The 23,879-nt window shown below is 45.4% G+C and overlaps 1 protein-coding gene across 3 annotated transcripts in view; it reads right to left on the reverse strand.

The window, feature by feature from the left end:
- ASMTL (acetylserotonin O-methyltransferase like) overlaps nucleotides 1-21,454 on the reverse strand; it is a 96,610-nt gene extending 75,156 nt beyond the window's left edge. The window contains exons 1-4 of one of the 3 annotated variants that reach the window (XM_073565923.1): nucleotides 21,194-21,454; nucleotides 18,538-18,659; nucleotides 5,794-5,925; nucleotides 4,920-4,967 (exon numbers count right to left, since the gene is read on the reverse strand). In XM_073565923.1, the coding sequence (XP_073422024.1) occupies nucleotides 4,920-4,967; nucleotides 5,794-5,925; nucleotides 18,538-18,630 (273 nt within the window). In that variant the 5' untranslated portion in view covers nucleotides 18,631-18,659; nucleotides 21,194-21,454. Of the gene's footprint in view, nucleotides 1-4,919; nucleotides 4,968-5,793; nucleotides 5,926-18,537; nucleotides 18,660-18,912; nucleotides 19,016-21,081 lie in introns of those variants that run through there. The other 2 variants (XM_073565925.1, XM_073565924.1) reach the window with 2 other exon arrangements.
- Between the last annotated feature and the right edge of the window lie 2,425 nt (nucleotides 21,455-23,879).

Below are 23,879 nucleotides of genomic sequence, written 5' to 3' on the forward strand. Positions count from 1 at the left end.
GAGGGGAGTAAAATCCTCTCCCTTCCTGTCCTTTTGGCACCTGGACCAAGACTTTTTTGTCCAGAAGACTGAAAATTTCAGTCTCTAAGGCCCGCTGTTGGACTGGGGAGTTAAGGGATGTTACGATGACTGAGTTACGGGGCACATGATGGAACTCTAATTTTAGTCCTTCTCTAATAATGCCCAGGACCCAAGGGCTGGTCGTGATTTTCTCCCATTCCTGAAGGAAAAATTTTAGTCTCCCTCCTACTGGAGGGACTGGTTCTTTAGCTCCGATCTCTGCGGAAGGAGGATCCCCTAAACATAGCACCTTTTCCTTTTCCTTCTTTCGTGGCCCAGCGGTTCTGATTCTCTGCTGTTCTTCCCCTACCAAATGGTCGTCTCCTGAACGCTCTCCTATAAAATGGGAGAGAGGGGTTAGGGAACCCTTTTTTCCTTTCTTTTGCTTTAGCAAGGATTTCGTCCAACGCTTTTCCAAACAAAAACTCACCCTCACAAGGTATAGCACAGAGCTTTGCCTTGGATTGGGTGTCACTTCTCCAGCTTTTAAGCCATAGGCTTCGTCTGGCGTTATTAAGCAAGCCTGCTGTTCTGGCTGCCATGCGTAGTGAATCGGCTGATGCGTCTGCTATGTATGCCGCTGCCCCACGAATCAGTGGTATGGCTGCTCGTAGCTTGTCTCTGGAGACTTTTTGTTCCACTTGTTGGTCTAGCTGATCAATCCAGACCAGCATAGAGCGAGCTGTGCACGTACTGGCTATTGCCGGCTTAAACGTGCCCGTGGCTGCCTCCCATGCTCTCTTTAGTGAGGCATCTGCTTTCCGGTCCAGTGGGTCTTTTAGAATCCCTGCGTCTTCTACTGGTAAGGCCGACTGCTTTGAGGCTGAGGCAACTGCCGCGTCGACCTTCGGGACCTTAGACCACGTTAACAATTCCTCGTCGCTAAAGGGATACCTTCTTTTTGAAGCCGAGGGAAGATAACCTCTCTGATCCTGCTTCTCCCATTCCTTTTTCACTAAGGCCTTTATTGCCGGTATAACGGGAAAAACCCTCCTCCTATCTGTCAATCCCGCAAACATAATCTCTTGGGTCGTTTGCGGCTCCTTAGTGTCTGTGCAACCCATGGTGTTTCTTACAGATTTCACCAAGTTGTCCATGTTCTCTAACGGAAAACATGAACGACCCTCCATATCAGAGGAAGAGGATGATGTAGACGTATTGGAGCTGTCAGAGACTACTGCTTCGTCTTCATCTGTATCTAAGCTAACTGCCGTTGGTTTGTTAGCCTTAGTTTTCTTAGATATGCCACTAGACTGGGTTAGGGCCTGTAGTTCCTCCCTTATTATAGCCCTAATATCTGTGGCTGATGTTGAAGCCTGTTTTGTATTTTCAGAAATGCATTTTTTGCACAGCCTCTTTGTATAAGAGTCCGGTAAAGGACACATTCCTTGTTTTTTGATTTTTCCTTCCTTTTAGCCTATGGTGGACATAGCAGAGGAGAGAGAGAGAGGGAGAGCGAGAGAGAAGTTCTTTAACAGCTTGATAGGCAGAGAGTCGTCCACTCACCCAGAGAAACTGTAGGTACCGGTTCAGGAGGCTGAGAAGGGGTTCTTTGGGCATGACTTCTGTGGCTCCTATCCGAGGAGCCTCGCCGTTCCGCTGCCGCTGTATCACCTGCCTGGGGATGCGTGTCCTGTCTTGGGGAAGACATGTCTGCACGCTCTATCACTATCCCCCTCGGTTTTTTATGCCACTCTTCAATACCTGGTACCTCCCCCTCCCAGGTGCGCCTGCTTCCGGTGCATTCATTTAGCCTGCGCCCGGCCTGGAAACACCGTCCGGCGCCGCTATATTAAATCATGTCCCTTTTTTTTCCTGGAGGGGGCGGGGAGTGCTCCTCTGCTGGTATCGCGCGGCTGTGAAAGACCGCGCATGCGCTGTACGCTGAGGAACCTCCGGTAACCCGGAAGTTCCTCCTTACCTCTTCCCAGCGCTGAACCTGCGTCCTCGCTGTTTCAGAACGCCAGAGATAGCTTCTCTATCTCGGCTCCGCACTCCCACACGGACCGGGATGGCTGCCTCCAAGATCCCGGTGACGTGTATCCATATAAGAAAACCCCCGGTCGGCTCCACCCGGTACCGGTGTTTCTTTTTGCGCTGCCACCGTCTCAGACGAGGGGGGAGCCGGATTCCAGCACTCCCCCGACGCTGCTTCTGGACCGGAACCCCTGCCGTTCGCACGGACACTGCACAGGCGGTTCCTTGGCCCAGGTATGTCTTCTGTAGAGATCCTGTGGTTCCGATAGGAACAGGAAACCAACTGAGGAGGAGAGGCGGACCGCCCTCTTTTATCTCTGTAGGTTTCCTGTTCCTATGGGCGGATCCCTCTATCCAAGTGGGTGCTGTCGTGGCGAAGAGTAAAATGCTATTTTCCCTAAACATCTCTAAATATGAACATAATGTAGCATTAATGTATTAAAATACTTACCGATTGCCTTCTGTCCCAGGTTCCAGCACCGGTCCTTTTCTGGTTCACGTGAACTTGAAACAGATTAGCCAGCTTGCACATAGGTTTAGGTGTGAACCAGAAGTCACTTTTCTCAGTGTAAGTCTATGATGCCTTATCCAGAGTCTTATAGATTTACAATAGGAAAGCAACTACAGCTCCAATGGGTGGCCCGAAAAAGCTGAAGAGTGGTCACACGTGGTTCAGAAGAGGAACAGAGCGGTGGGGATATCTGGGAAAGATGGCGGTCAGCAAGTATATTAATACACTTACACATTTAGAAAGAGTTAAGGAAAAAAATTGCTGGGAGGACTACTTTAAAAGGTTACTTCAGCAACACTCATTTCTGAATTGTGAGGAAAGTAACACTGATGCTGTCTCATCTACAAGATATACTAAACGGAAAAAAGTATTAAGACTCCTACACTTTACACTACAGGAGCTTTCCGACATCATATTCTAAATCCTTAGGCATTGCTATGGAGTTGGTTGTACCTATGCAGCTAAAACAGCTTTTACTCTTTTTTGGAAGGCTTTCTACAAGATTTTGGAGTGTTTATAAGAGAATCTTTGCCATTTCATCCAGGAAAGCAGTTGGGAGGTCAGACACTGATATTGGATGAGGGGGCCTGGCTCACAATTTCCATTTTAGTTGAACCCAAAAGTGTTCAAAAGAGGTTGAAGGCAGACCTCTGTGAGGGCCAGTCCAGTTCTTCCATATTAAAGTTACCCAACTATGGCTTTGTGGATCTTGGCTTTTATAGCCTTTCCACAAACTGTTCCTACGAAGTTGGAAGCATACAATTGTCCAAATGTGAAGAAGCATTAAAGTTTCCCTCCAAATGTAGCTGTGGGGCCTAGTCTAACCTACAAAAATTAACCCCACAGCATTACTCCTCCTCCAGCAAACTTCACATTTGGCATTATTTAGTTTGGTAACATTCTGCCAACATTCACAAAACATAGACTGATCCATCAGACATAGAAGCAATATTCGTCACTCACAGAACACTTTCCACTATTACAGAGAACAGTGTCGGCATATGTTGCACCATTCCATCTGACGCCTGTTATTCTGCTTGGTGATGCAAGGCTTGCATGACGCTTCACCGCCAAGATAGCCCATGCAGTGAAGCTGTTGGTGTGCAGTTTGCATGCGGATGAGGTTTGCAGTTATTGAGTCAGCAGAGTACTTGTGACTTTTACAAACTATTTGCTTTACCACTCCACTCTAACTTTACGATTTGACACTCCATTGCAGAGTTGCTGCATTTCCTAAACGCTTCCACTTTTATATATTACCACTCATCATTGAACCCGGGGGCAGAGGAAGCGACCATGGCCGTGGAGTCTCGGGGCCAGGGCCTACGACAGCACTGGTTTCAGCTGAATGTACACTCTCGGCTGAAATATATTGCAGAGCAGAGAACTACCGAATATCTGCACTGCAATCACTATACATGCCACCAGTCAGAGGTTGGCAGCATATGTTGGCGTTGCCTTTGAGGGTGGTGCGGAACTTCACTGTCATGCGCCGTCCGACACCCTGCACCAGCTGTTGAGTATGAAGAGGATGCCAGGATATGTGGGAGCAGGTAAGAATTTTTGGTCTTTTTATATGTGCTGGAGAAGAGGATGGTGGACATTATTACAGATGGAGGCCAGGATGAAAGATATTTACAGGATGGAGGCCAGGCAGGATGAGGACATTATTATAGAAATGGCCAGAAATTATTGCAGGATGGGAGACATTACTGAAAAATGGAGGCCTGAATTAGGGACATTATTGTGGGATGGGGGACACTGTTATAGAAGGAAATCAGGACGGGGGACATTATTACAGAACAGATCTAGTATGGGGGGCATTATTGCAGGATGGAGGCCAGGATGAGGACCAATATTACAGGATGGGGACCAGAATGGAGGACATTATTACAAGGGTCAGTACACCCGACCAACATGTTGGTGAAGGCCCAGGTCTAAATTCTGCACTGGGGCACATAGAATTCTAGCTACAGCTGTGGTTGAATGTGGAATATTTAGAAGAGATGAAACAAACTTGCTAAGGTGCCACCGTATTAAAGGACAATGCTTGAAATAAGTGAGCCCTTTAGAACAACCCATCTCTCACAAATATTAGTAAAGGCCGACTACTTGACGACGGGCTGGATTTTATACACAAGTGTAAATGAGACTGAATGAAAAACCTGAATTCCATGACGAAGACATTTCTCCCCAGTACTTTTGTTCATATGTGTAAGACAGAGGATTCGTACTAATTAAACCTAGAACTATAACAGTAGACTCTAAAATCAGGAATGTCCTTGTGAGTTTCATAGGAAAAGCCCCAGTGGGACATAAATACAAGATAATTAAGGGGCACATAGTTTACACGAATTTTTGTCACACTCACCACTATTGTGTCTGCTCCAATGACTATATCAGGAGTTTTCAAGTGTTTCTAAGGACAAAAGAAAAAAAAAAGTCTTCTGCTTAATTCTCACAGATTGAAAAAAAAAAATAAATTGTTCTTTAAAATATAATTCTCTTGTTTGCCTGCCATACATTTGACTTAATTGTACTGAAAGGAACAATATAACACTTTTATTTCAGTGGGTATCAATGCCAGACATTTGCCGTTACACAGACATTATGGGGGCGATTCATGTGGTCTCGCCAAGTACAGCGCTTAAATATGGCAAACCCCCAAGTAGTGATGAGCGACCGTGCTCGGGTGCTGAACGTGTCACTTCGGCTTACTCAAATAATATGTTTGAGTGCCTGCGGCTGCATGTCTCGTAGCTGTTGGGACAGCCGCAACACCTGCATGGATTGCCTAGCACTCAGTAATTCCCAGCATGTGTTGTTGCGGCTGTTGAACAGCGGCGAGAAATGCAGCCGAGAGAACTCGAACATATTATTCGAGCACGCCAAAGTCACTCGGTTAGCACACAAGCATGCTCGGGAAAACACCTTATCCGAGCAGTCGTTCATCACTAGAACTAACTCAAGCTGCCAAGCATGGCTAGTGGGGCTGTGAAAAGCATCTCCATTGTAGTCTATGCAAGGCAGCAAAGCTTTTAGACCGCACATATACAAAAAAGTTATATTTTCCATATCCTAACTGGTTATTATGGGTGACTCTTCCATTTTTCCTTTATACTGGATTTCATTAAATTCCTTGGTCATTATCACCATTATACACGTCATGTGAAAACACACTTTAAGATTCCAATTATGATTCAAACCAGTAAATAAAAAAAAAAATACATGAAGTTCAGACTAACCACGTGCATTCTCCTGGCCACTTCCAAGGCCTTTTGTTTGGCAGTTTCAACTGCATATTCATATGGAGCAGAAAACAAGGACTTATCAAGGGTCTCTTTGAACCAAGATGGAACCACTTCAAAACGAAGGCCCTGCAATACAAAAAAAAGTAAATTCACATTTTGAACACATGTCTAACGTAAACGTCAGAGTCAAATTTAAGACGACCTGGACATCTTTGCATGGTTTCTCACACTACAAGGCTCCTCGATGGTGTTTTCTCCCACCCTCTCTTCTCAAAGTGCAATTAAAGATAACAAGAGGGAGGAAAGCATACAAGTATTCAGGGAAGGCAGATCCCACAGGCTGTACATAGCGGGGAGGGCAAACACAGCATATGGAGAGAAAGCATCAGCATCCTCGGAGTCACAGAACTCACACACAGCACAAATCACAATGGAAAGTTGATTTTTTCAGGATATTTAATGGGGAATATTCAGCAGAAAAAGTAAAACACATAGGAAGTGAGTCATCAAGCTACGCCCCTGTCCACTGTCCTGGAATCATAGGCCTTTCCCTATACACGCACACAGGTAGAGACTTGTCAGTCATTGGCAGTGGACAAGGAAACCATCTGGGGCCCGTCTGGCCAACTAGTCTCCAACGCGGCTCAGTCCTCAGCGGCTTTTAAAGCAAGTTTTTCTCTGAAATGCAGCATTGGTTCAGAGTCAAACATGTCTGACTGAGATCATACAGCCAGTGTCTGATACATGCTAGATGTGGATCGAGCAGCAGGCATCAACGGTCAGGTTCTCTTTAAAGAGAAACTACATTTATATAGTGTGTGAATGTTTATTGGCTTTTTTTAAATATTTTTTTTTTTTGTTTAGTTTCTACACCAATTTTTTGAGATCCAGGATTTTTATATGTTCTCAAAGATCTCTGTGAGGGTTTGAATTTTGTTGGGCAAGCAGTAGTTTTTATTGGTGCCATTTTACCGGTAAATAACATTTTTAAACATCAAATCAACGTTATAAGCCATTGTTAACTTATCCATCGCCAATTGTTATTGGAAAAAAAAATGTTCTGACGGTTCCTTCAGCTTTTACATAATGGAAGAGGAAAAAAACAACTATATCATAGGCTGCACGTGAGTCAACAGTGTGATGCAGCATCAAGAAAGAATTCACAGTTATAGGACGTATTAAGAGAAACAGAGTCTAGATGACGTGAAGCAATTATCCCCCTCTACTCTTCCTTGGTCAGGCCTCATCTGGAATACTGTGTCCAGTTCTGGGCACCACATTTTAAAAAATGACATTGAAAATCTGGAGCAAGTTCAGAGAAGAGCTACCAGGATGGTGAGTAAGGCTGGTTTTACATTTGCGTTAAAACAACGCTGCGCCCTGCGTCGTTAAGCCCCACCCCGAGCTGGCTCCCTGCCCGCCCCATCCGGGATCACCGCCTACTTTCGCATTTGCACGCATGCGATCGGTGCACCCTATCTTTAGCATAGGGTGCGCAGATCATGCGCTGCCAGTGTGAAAGTAGCATGCTGCGCACTTTTGACGGTGCGCCGTGCGCGCCGAAATGCAGCATGTTGCATTTCGGCGCGCACGGCGCACCGTCAAAAGTGCGCAGCACGCTACTTTCACACTGGCAGCGCATGATCTGCGCACCCTATGCTAAAGATAGGGTGCGCCGATCGCATGCGTGCAAATGCAAAAGTAGGCGGTGATCCCGGATGGGGCGGGCAGGGAGCCGGCTCGGGGCGGGGCTTAACGACGCAGGGCGCAGCGTTGTTTTAACGCAAATGTGAAACCAGCCTTAACTGCGAAGTATGTCCAATTAAATGATCTGGGAACTTGCAAAAAAGAAGCCTAAGAGGTGATATCATAGCGGTCAACAAGTATATGAAGGGATGTCACAGTGTAGAGGGATCATCCTTTTTCTCATTTCCACATGGAAACACGAGAAGCAATGGAATGAAACAAAGGGAGAAGATACAGATTACACTGTGTTCCAAATTATTATGCAAAAAATATTTCCTCATATTTTCTCTAAATTACCTATATGAATTGCAGTCATTGTTATTTTCCAGTCATCTACTATTCTAGTATAATTGCAATGTTTTTGAACAAACTGCCTATGAAAACAGCATATTTTTAAAAATAAGAAACACTCAAAATGCATGTTCCAAATTATTATGCACAGCAGAGTTTTCAACCTTTTTATTTTGAACAAAAAATGGTCAATTGTGAAATTATATGCATTATCAGCTTATTACAAAATGAAATCAAACAGTTTTCAAGTCAAAACTTTATTCTAGGTGATGTTACATTTGCACATAGGACCCCTTGTTGGAAAGAAGCTTCTGAACTCTCTCGTCCATTGAATTTGTCAGTTTTTGGATGGTTTGTGCATGTGGACAGAATACCCTCCCAGAGCTGCTGCTTAGATGTGAACTACCTCCCGCCATCATAGACACTCCTTTTGATGATGCTCCAGAGGTTCTCAATGGGGTTGAGGTCAGGGGAAGATGGTGGCCACACCATAAGTTTGTCCTCTTTTATGCCCATAGCAGCCAGAGATGCAGATGTGTTATTTGCAGCATGAGACGGTGCATTATCATGCATGAAAATGATCTTGCTACGGAAAGCACGGTTCTTCCTCTTGAACCATGACAGGAAGTGCTGTTTTAGAAACTCCACATAGACTATGGAGTTCATCTTTACCCCTTCAGGGATCCTAAAGGGGCCAAGAATCTCTCTCCCCATGATTCCAGCCCAAAACATTACTCCAACTCCTCCTTGTTGGCGCCTTAGCCGTGTTTTCATGGGGTGTCCATCAACCAGCCATCCTCCACTCCATCCATCTGGACCATCGAGCGTTGCACGGCACTCATCGGTGAAAAAAACAGTTTGGAAGTCAATCTTCATGTATCATTTGGCCCACTGGAGCCGTTTCTGCTTGTGTGCAGTGGATAGAGGTGGTCGACAGGATGGCTTACGCACAGCTGCAAACCTCTGAAGGACCCTGCATCTTGTTGGGGACGTTGGAGGCACCAGCAGCTTCAAAAACTTGTCTGCTGCTATGACGAGGCATTTTTGCAGCTGCTCTTTTAACCTGACGCAATTGCCTGTTGGAAAGAGTCCTCAATTTTTCCTTATCAGCACGCACACGTGTGTGCTGGGAATCAGCTACATACTTCTTGATTGTGCGATGATCACGATGAAGTGTCTTGGCAATGTTGATTGTAGTCATGCCTTGACCTAAATACTCCACAATTTGTTGCTGCTCAGCAGCCGACACATCCTTTTTCTTTCCCATTTTGGCAAAAAATGAAGGCTGCTTAATAATGTGGAACAGCCTTCTTAAGTAGTCTTGCCTTTATTTGGACACACCTCCCAAACTAATTTGCACAGGTATCTGCAATTGCTTCCAGTGATATAAAGAGCCCTGACACACATCACCATCAATGAGTTTAAATGACAAAAAAATTCTAACCTTATCACTCCTAAACTCTTTTTGCATAATAATTTGGAACACAGTTTATATATTAGAAAAAAAAAAACTTTGATAGTGAGGGTGACCAAGGGAGTGGAACAGGCTGCCACAAGAGGTGGTGAGTTCTCCTTCAATGGAAGTTTTCAAACAGAGGCTGGACAGATATCTGTCTGAGATGGTTTAGTGAATCCTGCATGGAGCAGGGGGTTGGACACGATAACCCTGGAGGTTCCTTCCAACTCTAACATTCCATAATATGAAGAAAAAAAAAAGACAATGCTAGGCAAAAAGGATGATGCATGCAAGGAAAAAAACATTCTTTTTTCAGATGGAAAAACGGACATCAAAATCTGAATGTAGCTTTAGTGAGCTTTAGATTTCAGTTAGGTGCAAACTTCTCTGGCAATATAGCGATAAATGCGTCAACGAAGTTAGGAACTCTGGAGACTTGTACAACTGGGCAAAATATTTCTTTCCCTTAATATCTTGAGAAGCATCTAATGAAAATGTAAACCATGCTGGTTCATGATATGGACTATTTAAAAAGGAATGCCGCCTTGCATGGACTTTTCTGGTATGTGTTTTAAGTTTAAGCTATATGTAAAAAAAAAAAAAAAAAAAAATATTCTTCCGGTTCCTGTATGTACTGTATTTTTTAGACTATAAGAAACACTTTTTTCCTCCAAAAATGTGGAGGAAAATGGGGGAGTGCATCTTAAAGTCCGGATGTACCGGCTCTGGGTGTGCTAGGGAGGTGGGGGAATGGCATCGGCGGAGCAGCCGGTCACAGGAGACTGGAGCCAGTGGTTGCGGCTAACTCCTACTCCCTCGGTTAAAGAGAAATGAATGGGCATGGAGGGCAGTGAATATTAATTTCTCTTAAGTAGCGGCATATGTGACCGCTGGTGGCTGACAATGAGCGCTACTGAAGAGTAATGAATACTGACTGCTCTATGTGCGTACAATCCCGGCGAGTATTCCGGCAGCGCATAACGTCCCTGCCAGGTGCTGTTTACAAGCATAAAGCAATTGCTGGCACCGGAGCAGGATGCTGCGAGGGAGCGCCTGCTAGGTAAGTGTAATTTTTTTTTTTTTAATGTCTTCTGATGGGACCACGCATACCAGGATGGGGGTGGAGGCCAATTATAAGGATGGGGCCATGCATACCAGGACGAGATGGGGGCCCTGCATACCAGGATAGGGATGGGGCCATGCATACCAGGACGAGATGGGGGCCATGCATACCAGGATAGGGATGGGGCCATGCATACTAGGACGAGATGGGGGCTCTGCACACCAGGATAGGTATGGGGCCATGCATACTAGGGTGAGATGAGGGCCCTGCATACCAGGATGGGGATGGGGCCCATGCATACCAGGATGAGGATGGGGCCTGCATACTAGGATAGGGATGAGGGTGATCATTCCTGCCAGGATAGGGATGAGGGATCCATGCTTACCAGGATAGGGATGAGGGGGCCATGCTTACCAGGATAGGGTTGAGGAGCCATGCATACCAGGACATGGATGAGGGGGCCATGTGTATCAGGATGGGGATGAGGGGACCATACATACCAGGATGGGGATGAGGGGACCATGCATACCAGGATAGGGATGAGGGGGCCATGCATACCAGGATAGGGATGAGGGGGCCATGCTTACCAGGATAGGGATGAGGGGGCCATGCTTACCAGGATAGGGATGAGGGGGCCATGCTTACCAGGATAGGGATGAGGGGGCCATGCTTACCAGGATAGGGATGAGGGGGCCATGCTTACCAGGATAGGGATGAGGGGGCCATGCTTACCAGGATAGGGATGAGGGGGCCATGCTTACCAGGATAGGGATGAGGGGGCCATGCTTACCAGGATAGGGATGAGGGGGCCATGCTTACCAGGATAGGGATGAGGGGGCCATGCTTACCAGGATAGGGATGAGGGGGCCATGCTTACCAGGATAGGGATGAGGGGGCCATGCTTACAAGGATAGGGATGAGGGGGCCATGCTTACCAGGATAGGGATGAGGGGGCCATGCTTACCAGGATAGGGATGAGGGGGCCATGCTTACCAGGATAGGGATGAGGGGGCCATGCTTACCAGGATAGGGTTGAGGAGCCATGCATACCAGGACATGGATGAGGGGGCCATGTGTATCAGGATGGGGATGAGGGGACCATACATACCAGGATGGGGATGAGGGGACCATGCATACCAGGATAGGGATGAGGGGGCCATGCATACCAGGATAGGGATGAGGGGGCCATGCATACCAGGATAGGGATGAGGGGGCCATGCATACCAGGATAGTGATGAGGGGGCCATGCATACCAGGATAGTGATGAGGGGGCCATGTGTATCAGGATGGGGGATGAGGGGACCATATATTCCAGGATAGGGGATATTAAGTACAGAATTGACCACATTTTTTGCTTCAATTTTGCTTTCTAATTTCCTCTTCTAAAACCTAGGTGCGTCTTAAGGTCTGGTGCGTCTTATAGTCCGAAAAATACGGTAACTTATCTGGACTCCAGTACTCCATATTCAAAAGGTTTCTACCTCTGCAATTTGCACCTGAAGATCCCATGTGAAAATCAGTCTGATAAAAAGAACGAATCTGTCTGATGTATAACAAAGATAATATTACAATATTACAGAAAGGCGATGTGAACTCTAAAGCTATGGTCACACGATGATTTTTTTCTGAATACTAAAAGCAGCGTTTTACAGTACCAGCAAAGGTTATGAGATATCAGAAATCTCATACATACACGTAGCTTTTTTTTCCTGACTGAATTGGAAAACTGCTGCATTTTTTAAAACTTCAGCATGTCACTTCTTTTGGTGTTTTTACAGTGTTTTTTCACCCATAAAAAGCAATGACAATGCAAAAGAGCAGCAAAAATGCAAGTATCAGGTTTTGCTGTGTTTGTAGGGCAGAAAACTCAGGAACAACATGCACTAACCTGTATCAGCATGCACCAGAGGACAAGAAACAAATGTACCTGAAAAACGCAGCAAAAAAATGCAGCAAAAACTGCTTTTTGTAAGCAGCTTCTTTACTGCCAAAAGAGCAGGTACTGCCTGCAGAAAAAACTGTGAACATAGCCGTGCAACAATGGGGCAGATTTTTGACAAATATCTAAGGTTTGCATCTAAAAATTATACTCACGGGCTTTGTTTTAGATATATTTCTGCACATACATATTTATGGATTTTTGGGGCCAAAACTTGTATTCTGTGCAAAAAAATTATTAATTGAAACATACCCCAAAAAACAACATCAAATCAGGGTATTAGTGAAAGGTTCATAAAATAAACTTGTGATATCAATAGCATTTTCCTGCACATGCAGTGAACACATTTTATATACTGGTCTTTCTGGTGCAAAAAGGTCCCAAATTGATCCAATCTAAAATGCACCCGTTCTCTAGGAATTTGGCACCAATAAAGGGGCGCACTTTCGTTCTTTTATTTGCCCAAGGTTTTTTATTTTATTGCACTGATGCAGCTAAAAAACCCACTTTGCAAATTATTTTGATCACTATATCCCGCTGAATTGTCTGCAGCTCCTGTGCGGCCTGGCATGTCTCCATGGTTACAGACTACAAACATACTAGGTAGTCTGATCCTGCGTTCATATACTACTCCATTCATTCTTCTAAATCCTTTTGCTTACAGAACTGGATGCATTTGGAACATGATAATAAATCATTTCATCACATGTCCGATATTGTCTGGTTGGAAATGGAACATATTGCCGTGTATGATCGCACACCTTCATAGAATCTGTATCTGAATTGACAAAAGGCTGGGCAATACCCTATAAGAGGTCATCCCACTACTGCACAATCCACGATTAATCTAAACTGAGCCCCATAGAAAATAAAAACAGTACAGTCACCTCATGCCGATGCTGCTGAGACATGGAATCACATGACTGCTGCAGCCAACCAGTAGCCTTTACGATATATTCAGGACCAATCAGCAGCCACTCATTGACTACAGCAGTCATGTGACACAACAATGTCATGTCACCCACTGGGAGCAGCTGTTATGTCACAACTGGAATGGCGTCACTAAGGGACGTCATGTTCATTTCAGTGAGGAGAGGGACTAATCCATTGCCAGTCACCTCTAGCCACAGGTTGTGTCCCTTGGGAACATGTCCGATTCCCACGCTCCTGACAGCAGAAGTTAATGCAGGTAATGTGCGCCAATAATGACAATATCATTCTGTGTAATTTGCGGATTATATAAATGCACCCCAAATTTTGGGGAGAAAAGTAAGAAAAATATTTTTTATACAAAATGGTGGTGCTTCTTATAATCTGTGCTACCTATTGCTTACCAAGGGCGGCAACTGCGGTGGAGCAGGGTCACTGCTGGCGGAGGCAGGCATGGGGAGATGCTGCGGACCCCAGACTGGGAGGAAGGTGCAACGCTGTGGGTGTTCGATGGTGCGGGGGCTCCAACGTTTTGTGAAAGCCCGGAGGCACCGCATTTCCATGGTTTACATTGCGTTAGGCTCTGGGAAAATGACTGCTGGGGGCTTCACATGCGCAGATGGAGATCTCGACGCAGAGATCTCGTCTCCCACAATCTTGGCGCTGAGATCTCCATCTGCATACGCGCAGCCACAGGCCATTTTTCCGGAGTCTACCGCAGTGTAAACCATGGAATTGTGGGGAGCTCCAGGCTTTCACAAAATGTCAGCAGAGCCCCCATGCCACCGAACACCCCCTCCTCCCAGCCTGAAGCCCACAGCATCGCCCCACTCTTGCCTCCACCAGCAGCGACTCTGGGACCCCACTCCATCGAAGCCAGTAAGGCATATTTGAATTATAAGACACACCGCCATTTTCTCCACAAATTTGGGAGGGGGGGGGGGGGGGGGAGTGCATCTTATAATCCGAAAAATATGGCACATATTATATGGTATATCATGGATAATATCTAAAGTAGTATCTCAATTTCTAAAGTGTAAGTTACCAATGAAGTTAGCATGAAAAAAAAAAAAAGTCTTAAATTTAAAAGTTTGAGTATCCCCCCCACCCAAGTATTCAAAAGCAAAACCAATTACAGATGATTGAGAAACATCAAGATGAAATGTAGATAGAGCTAAATGTGTAGAATAATATAAAATACAGAAGATAAAAAAACAAAGACAAAGATTACAAGGATGACACCTGGAGACAGAGCTGTAATTGAAAAAGAACAAATAAGAAAACGGAGATCTGCCAGTGAGTACAAACACAAGGAGTCCATGAGAAATTGTAGAGATAGCGAGACTGGAAATGTGCGAATATGATAAAACAATTCAGCATGAAAACCAAGCTGGATGTCAACAGGCGCCGGACGTCAGGAGTCAAGAAAAACGGACAAGTGCAATCCAATAAAAAAGTCAGCTTTCACTCAGACCAATGTTAATCTATGAAATACAGATCACGTGCAATTTTTTTTCCTCAGCTGAAAAAAAAAAAAAAAAAAAAGGGAGGGATTCACCTCGTACATCAGACGGGACTCGCCAATGCAAGTCAATGGGTCTTCTTCCTTGAGTTCGGAGGAGGTGAAGGCCAGTGCTCTTTCCGAAATGGAGTCAGGAGCTTTTCGACAGGATGAAGAGGAGGCACTCGACACGACAAGTCCAAGCCACACCATGGACAACTCCCCTCAGCCGCCCATCATCCTTCGCCACACCCGGCAAAGGAGGGCCCACCAACGATGACAATGCCGGAAGAGCCAGAGAGTTTGGTGTGACAGAAGAATGGTAGGAGGGCTTCTGCTTGAGTCTGGCACAATATTTTTAAAAAGTCCCCTTTGGGTTTAGGCTGCAGACCAGGGCAGCTATGCAAATTGTCCTGAATTTCGCCACACCCCCTAAACAGTCCAATGGTGGTTTTTGATTTCCTGGAAATGTGGCAGCTTCCTCAGAAAAAACAAACAGTCACTGGACCCCGAAGAATTGCAGTCAGCAAAGCCAGTTGGCCAACATATGCCACCTCCATCGTCAGACTCCCACCAGCAACCCGCTCATCCTCCTGTCGCCCATAGCCTGCAGCCAAAACTACAGCATCCTGGCCCATATTTTGGCAAACTAAAGCACCATCTTCACCAACTAGCCAGCCAATGTTTAATTTCCCAGGATGGACTGTGGACTCAAACTAAGAACACAACCAGAGATTCCAGACCATGGACATTTCAGACCCTTTAGTACCCTGCCGTTTGTTACCCCCTCTATGTGTCCACTCCATCACCTTTTTCAAACACCCAGTCCACGCCTTGATGTAAGTCCCCTTTATCGTATTATAATTTGTAAAAAAAATAAATAAATAAATTATACACACATATACACACACAAACACTAGCTAAAGAGCCCGGCGTTGCCTGGGCATAGTAACCAACTGTGGTTAGTTATAACAAATTATAATGATTATATTGTACATAAAAAACAGGCATCTAATCCTATTCTGTGTGATACTGACTGCTGTGCTGCGTATCTAATCCTATCCTGTGTGATACTGACTGATGAGCTGCGTATCTAATCCTATCCTGTGTGATACTGACTGCTGAGCCGTGTATCTAATCCTATCCTGTGTGATACTGACTGATGAGCTGCGTATCTAATCCTATCCTGTGTGATACTGACTGATGAGCTGCGTATCTAATCCTATCCTGTGTGATACTGTCTGCTGAGCCGTGTATCTATTCCTATCCTGTGTGATACTAACTGCTGAGCAGCTAAAGATGGATGGAGGAAAGAACCCAAAACACCACCCATCGGACCAGACACAAATCATTTACATAAACGGCCAAAATGATGTGACAGATTCCCTTTAAGGTTACAAGGGGTACTATAGCTAGATAGATTAGGGACGCCATTAGCATAGCATACACCTCTAGTAATGTACCGGTTCCTGAGAACCTGAAAGCCCATTCCACCAGGGCCATAGCGACCTCCTGGGTTGAGAAGGCGGAGGCGTCGATTGACAGACTATGTAAGGTGGCAACATGGTCTTCCCCATCAACCTTCTATAAACACTACCGTCTTAAGCTGTCTTCCTCTCATGACCTATCCTTTGGGAGAAAGGTGACCCCCTCACTAAGGTGTTTTTGATCTATATAAATCTCTCAGGTGGTGCTGTCATGGGATAAGGAGAAAATAAAAAATCTTTGTTACTTACCGGTAACAAGATTTTACAAAGCCCATGACAGCACCGTTATATTCTCTTCCAGTTTTATCACTAATGGTATGCACTTTTAAGGGTGTTTTAAGAAGCAATGTTTTTGGTGGTGGTTATGTTACTAAATGTCTGGAGGTCCTCTCGTGCTCTGAAACCCAAACTGATGCGGAGGAGAGGTACAGCCCTTTTATTCAGTAAGTTTTATGTCCTTGAAAGGCAGATTACCCTCTCTCGGGTGGTGCTGTCATGAGCTCTGTAAAATCCTGTTACCGGTAATAAACTAAGATTTATTTTTTTTTAAATGTTCATTTTCTGACATATCTTTAGTTCACATAGGTGACTAAAACACCTAATCTGCTGATCACTTGTACAATATACTACTATACTTTACCACTGCAGTAAAGACCATTTTCTATTCATCTATGAGATCAGTTAACTGGCCAGGCTTCAGAGAAGTCAGAGAAGTACAAAGATGGTGGCAAGGAGGACCTTGGTGATCTAACAAACACGGCGCAAATGCACTACTGGAATGGAATACAGGTGATGGTTCTTAAAACATCACTCCCTCCCCCTTACACATAATCCCATGATCTAAAAACTAAAAAGCTGCAGTGATTGACATCAGCATCTGAATGTTTAATAGCAGTGGTTGGAGGTAGCAGGCTCAGGTCCTGAGCACAACCTATGAACCCACATCAGAAAAGACATGCACATGTATGATACATTTCAGGATGGGGATAAACAACCACGGTGCAGGAAGACAAAGATTGTAATACATTTATAGTATATACCGTAAATAAGTTTTGCCTAAACAGTGCAAAAGTGGATTTAGCATTTAATGCTTCAAGGGGTATTCCCATCTCCAAGATCCTATTCCAATGTAGTAGATGTAATAATAATAATACCTCCAATTAGAAATGTAGTATAGTTCCTCTGATTCATTATGTCACTTACCCCATGTGCAGGGCATTGCAGTAGTTTAGGTATCCACCATTACTAGGTAAATCCCATGCACCACTCGTGCAGACTTGGTACAGCCCCTCCACTAGATTGTAAAAATTGCATGTACTCCAAGAATCCAATGCACAGGGTATCTTCCTTCCACAAAAATACTTTTATGAAGACAAGTGTACAAACAGGAAAGTAAGTCACGTTTTGGCCAAGCAGGGCCACTGTCAATCCAAGAATAAAAAACGTGCATAGCTTATGTATCCGTGGTTCTGACCACACATATAGTGAGTTAGTTAGCTGTTAGTGGTCGTCACCATGGACACCAAAGCTACTGCACTGCCCTGCACAATGGGTAAGTGACATAGCAAATCAGGACAATGCTACCTTTCAATTAGAGGTATTTGGTAATTTTGTTACACCTGCTACATATTGGGATAGGATCTTGGATATCATTAATTATCTGAGTTCATAATAGTGTATTCCCAAAATCAAAATCTATTTTCTATCCACAAGATAGAGCATAATTTACTTATTGCTGGGGGTCTGATCGCTGGGCCCCTGAAGCCAAAATGTATTTATTTGTAGTAATAAAACATCTCACACACTTCGCTTCCCTGATCTCCCATAATGGGAGCCAATTGCGTCTTTAGTAGTGATGAGTGAACGTGCTCGGATAAGGCGTTATCTGAGCATGCTCGTGTGCTAACCGAGAGTCTTCGCAATACTCAAATAATATGTTCGAGTCCCCGCTGCTGAATGCCGCGTGGCTGTTCCAAGCCGCAAACCATCCAGGGATTGCCTAACAAACAGGAATTCCCTGCATGTGTTGTGGCTGTCGAACAGCCATGAGACAAGCAGCCGCGGGGACTCGAACATATTATTCGCGCTCTCCGAAGACACTCGGTTAGGCCATGAGCATGCTCAGATAACATCTTACCCACGAACGTTATCACATCAATAGGAACAAATAAATAGAACCTAAGACAGACTTACAGCCATGGGTATGAGAAGTATGAGAATGCCGAAGATAATTTCTAATGATTTTCAATTAAAAAAAAAAGAAAAAAAAGGTATAGTGTGAGCAGGACCATGTGCTAGGTGTGTACACGTATGCCCAATTCTTACCACGTTGCGAAGTATATCTTGCCTGCGAGGAGATGCGCTGGCCAGCACAACCCTCTTCCCGGCCAGCTTAGAAATGAATGGCTTCAACAGCATTTTTCGTCTGTACTTGCTGAACTTTACTCCTAAATAAAAGGATAAAACATTGAATTAATACAAATCATCCAAAAAAAAAAAAAAGACATAGTATATAATGTCACGAATCAACCAAATCTTGTGGACATGAAGAATACCACTGATGGAAACAATTCTTTACAGACTGGAAGATGATATCTTGAAAATGAAAATCATCCAACCAAGATGCTGACCAATTCCCGCTTTACAGAAATAGTTGTACGTACAAACTACAGGAAGACAGCCGAAAACAAGATGTATTACCATCACTTGATTGTCAGCCCAGAGAAAGCAGCCCTGAAGACGCCTGCAAACGACAGCGTGGCTGCTCCTTTAATGTCCTGGGGCGAGCAGATAATGCAGGCTGGTGACACAGCCGCTCGATAGTTTAGCAATCTAGATTAGACTTTGATCAGACCTTTTTTAGATAATCAGATGCCTGGCCAGAAGCAAAAGCACTGAAAAAGTCTAATGCAACTGCCACCCAGTGACATATTAACCAGTGCCGTAGGTCGCCACCAGCGCGGAAACGTTAGCTGACATTTCAACCTACTTGGCAAATTCACCAGAAATTACAATTGACATAGCAGCCGCTTAAGTAATAGATAACTCGGCACAAGTGGCCGGCGTGAGAGGTCACCAGAAAGTGGCCCACTACATCACAGAGGGGGTGTGGAAACTGTAACAAGTTACAAGACCACCATGGAAAACCCCTATCAGAATGCAGCCGATGTTTACGTCGGGGCAGGAATGGGCAGCCGCAGAGAAAAAGTCCCATCGTGTCCAATTATACTTGCTCATAGATTTATCCAGAGCAGAATCTGCTCCTACTAAGAAGCTCAGAGGGGGTTCCAGATCCCCTTGTAAAATAGAAAGCAAAAAGAAAGGAAAACTCTCACGGTATTAGCGGGGATGTCACCGAGGCCACCGCAGTTCAGGTCGGCTGGGAACGGAGCCTCACTTGACCTGAGGTAACCTCGATGACGTCACCACCGGTCTCTGAGGCTGCGCTCCCAGCAGTTCAGTCACCAATGGTTTTCAGCCTGGACGGTCGCATCTTGGCACCGTCCAGGTAGAAAACTTTTTATCCCCCAGAAATGGATTACGGCGTGGGACAGAACGACAGACAGGTATGGTATAGTGTTTGTTTTTATTTTATTTTTATTACAGGTGAACAAGGGTTTCACTAAAATTATGCATTTAAATAAAAATGGAAAACTGTGTTTATTCTTATTTCAAATAAAGGACTTTATTCTGGCTGTGTCTTTATTTACCATACAAATGTAGGAATAGTAATGGATAGGTGCCTTATAGATGCTTCTCCATTATTAAGCCGTGGGCTTGATGTCACCTGACAATACAAAGGTGACATCAACCCCACAACTATTACCCCACTTGCCACCGCTACAGGGCAAGAGAGAAGAGCCAGGCAAAGGGCCAGAAATGGCACATGTAATAGATGTGCCTTTTCTGGGCAGCTGCAGGCTGCTATTTTTAGGCTGGGGGGGCAATATCCATGGCCCCTTACCTGCCCCAGGCCATTTTTTATTATTTATTTACAGCGCAAGAGCGGCGGATGAATACTCCCATCCGTCGCTCCTGCTCTCACTGTAATTAGCGGTAGCAGGTGTCAGATAATGGGAGCTATAGTCCCATCAGCTGACACCAATGACCGGAGGTTAAATTTATACCTCCGATCACAGCTGGGCGCTCCCGCTGTCTTTTGACAGCATGGGAACTGCAGCTTTCTGACCGGCGGGGAGGAGTTCCCCGCCGATCAGAAGTGGTGTTTGTCTCTCTGTGATGCCAGCGCTGATTGGGTGCCGGGGATAACGTGTCACAACACCGCATCACAGCCCTGGGACCGCGAGTGCTGACACGATGGGAAGGGAGCCGATACAGGAGGGGCCAAACACTAAAGTTTAAGAAGGGGATGTCCTAGTAGTGAACAACCCCTTTAATGGGAATCTGTCATCAGGTTTTAGGTATGTAATCTGAGAGCAGCATTGTAGGGGCAGATATCCTGATTCCAGCAATGTGTCACTTACTGCACTTCTTGATGTAGTTTTTATAAAATCCGCATACATTTTCAATCCTGCATCACGGCAAAAAATATAGATCATCCTCACCACCAAAAGTGCAGACCGCTCTGAAGGGCGACAGAGTTCACTGGCCAGTGTAACCAGGCCGGCAGCCACGGGGCGACCAAGAAAAACATGTGGGGGGCGAGCAGCAACGGGTGCAAAACTGAAAGCTGTCGGTAGCACATGCTGCAGAGTAACTGGTGAAGTGCTGCCGAGACCATGACGTTCCAGAACAATGGCACTAACAGGTCGGCTTGTATGGTGCGATTACTGGTTACGACACGACTGAGATAGAGAGATATATATATATATATATATACACACGCACACACACACTCAGTACTCATACCGTGCTCTCCACATGGTGACTGTCACGGTGCATAACATTATTGCACTACATACAGGACCAGATGACGCAGCACTACTGTCGCGATACGATATACCTGGCGCACGGTACTTACAGCTGTCCCCAGCTCCGGTCTGTACTGTCCGCCTACTATTCCGTAAAAGGACCTTAATGACGTCATGTCAGTCACATGACCATGGCGGTCATGGTCATCTGACTGAGCAGTGTACCACGTGACCGCTCACGGAAGCCGCGCAGGACACGGAGCGGAGCGTGCAGATGTAAGAGAGGCTGCTCCGTGTGGGGTGTCAGTCATGTGCGACATCAGGAAACAGAGCTCATAGTGTCCGGACCCACAGCTCTACTCCCTGTATGAAGGGCAGCTATGGAGAGCTCACTTCTTCCGTACACGTGCACTTGTTTATATGTGCTTACACAACCACACCACCAGGGGGCGCACTGAGATCACGTGATATTAGCCTCCTCCCTCACACACATGAATATGTGCTTACTTGAGGGCTTTATCAGGTGAGTCCTCCCTGAAACCCCCCTGAGAAGACACTCAAAAAAGGCTCTAAAGACCATGTGCGTTTCTATGTGACAGCAGCTTGCCCTTTATATTCAGGCTTTTGAGCATTTTTTAACTACTTCAGCTTTCCAAAGACGCCAAGCGGCTAAAAGAAGTGGCGGGTCCCTTCTTCAGGCGGTTTTCACTCAGACGACGCTCTTTTATAAGTCACTAGGAAGGCTCAGACCACGCTCTGTTCTATACAAGTCAGTAGGAAGGCTCAGACCACGCTCTGTTCTATACAAGTCAGTAGCAAGGCTCAGACCACGCTCTGTTCTATACAAGTCACTAGGAAGGCTCAGACCACGCTCTGTTCTATACAAGTCAATAGGAAGGCTCAGACCACGCTCTGTTATTTATAAGTCAATAGGAAGGCTCAGACCACGCTCTGTTCTATACAAGTCACTAGGAAGGCTCAGACCACGCTCTGTTCTATACAAGTCACTAGGAAGGCTCAGACCACGCTCTGTTCTATACAAGTCAATAGGAAGGCTCAGACCACGCTCTGTTCTTTACAAGTCAGTAGGAAGGCTCAGACAACGCTCTGTTCTTTACAAGTCAGTAGGAAGGCTCAGACGGCGCTCTGTTCTATACAAGTCAATAGGAAGGCTCAGACAACGCTCTGTTCTTTACAAGTCAGTAGGAAGGCTCAGACGGCACTCTGTTCTATACAAGTCAATAGGAAGGCTCAGACAACGCTCTGTTCTATACAAGTCAGTAGGAAGGCTCAGACAACGCTCTGTTCGATACAAGTCACTAGGAAGGCTCAGACCACGCTCTGTTCTTTACAAGTCAGTAGGAAGGCTCAGACGGCGCTCTGTTCTATACAAGTCAATAGGAAGGCTCAGACCACGCTCTGTTCTATACAAGTCAATAGGAAGGCTCAGACCACGCTCTGTTATTTATAAGTCAATAGGAAGGCTCAGACCACGCTCTGTTCTATACAAGTCACTAGGAAGGCTCAGACCACGCTCTGTTCTATACAAGTCAATAGGAAGGCTCAGACCACGCTCTGTTCTTTACAAGTCAGTAGGAAGGCTCAGACGGCGCTCTGTTCTATACAAGTCAATAGGAAGGCTCAGACCACGCTCTGTTCTATACAAGTCAATAGGAAGGCTCAGACCACGCTCTGTTATTTATAAGTCAATAGGAAGGCTCAGACCACGCTCTGTTCTATACAAGTCACTAGGAAGGCTCAGACCACGCTCTGTTCTATACAAGTCAATAGGAAGGCTCAGACCACGCTCTGTTCTTTACAAGTCAGTAGGAAGGCTCAGACAACGCTCTGTTCTTTACAAGTCAGTAGGAAGGCTCAGACGGCGCTCTGTTCTATACAAGTCAATAGGAAGGCTCAGACAACGCTCTGTTCTTTACAAGTCAGTAGGAAGGCTCAGACGGCACTCTGTTCTATACAAGTCAATAGGAAGGCTCAGACAACGCTCTGTTCTATACAAGTCAGTAGGAAGGCTCAGACAACGCTCTGTTCGATACAAGTCACTAGGAAGGCTCAGACCACGCTCTGTTCTTTACAAGTCAGTAGGAAGGCTCAGACGGCGCTCTGTTCTATACAAGTCAATAGGAAGGCTCAGACCACGCTCTGTTCTATACAAGTCAATAGGAAGGCTCAGACCACGCTGTTATTTATAAGTCAATAGGAAGGCTCAGACCACGCTCTGTTCTATACAAGTCACTAGGAAGGCTCAGACCACGCTCTGTTCTATACAAGTCAATAGGAAGGCTCAGACCACGCTCTGTTCTTTACAAGTCAGTAGGAAGGCTCAGACGGCGCTCTGTTCTATACAAGTCAATAGGAAGGCTCAGACAACGCTCTGTTCTATACAAGTCAGTAGGAAGGCTCAGACAACGCTCTGTTCGATACAAGTCACTAGGAAGGCTCAGACCACGCTCTGTTCTTTACAAGTCAGTAGGAAGGCTCAGACGGCGCTCTGTTCTATACAAGTCAATAGGAAGGCTCAGACAACGCTCTGTTCTATACAAGTCAATAGGAAGGCTCAGACAACGCTGTTCTATACAAGTCACTAGGAAGGCTCAGACCACGCTCTGTTCTATACAAGTCAGTAGGAAGGCTCAGACCACGCTCTGTTCTATACAAGTCAGTAGGAAGGCTCAGACCACGCTCTGTTCTATACAAGTCAATAGGAAGGCTCAGACCACGCTCTGTTCTATACAAGTCAGTAGGAAGGCTCAGACCACGCTCTGTTCTATACAAGTC

This window comes from Dendrobates tinctorius, unplaced genomic scaffold, assembly GCF_039654945.1.
Source record: "Dendrobates tinctorius isolate UK_male_01 unplaced genomic scaffold, ASM3965494v1 ptg000016l, whole genome shotgun sequence".
Taxonomy (NCBI): Eukaryota; Metazoa; Chordata; class Amphibia; order Anura; family Dendrobatidae; genus Dendrobates; species Dendrobates tinctorius.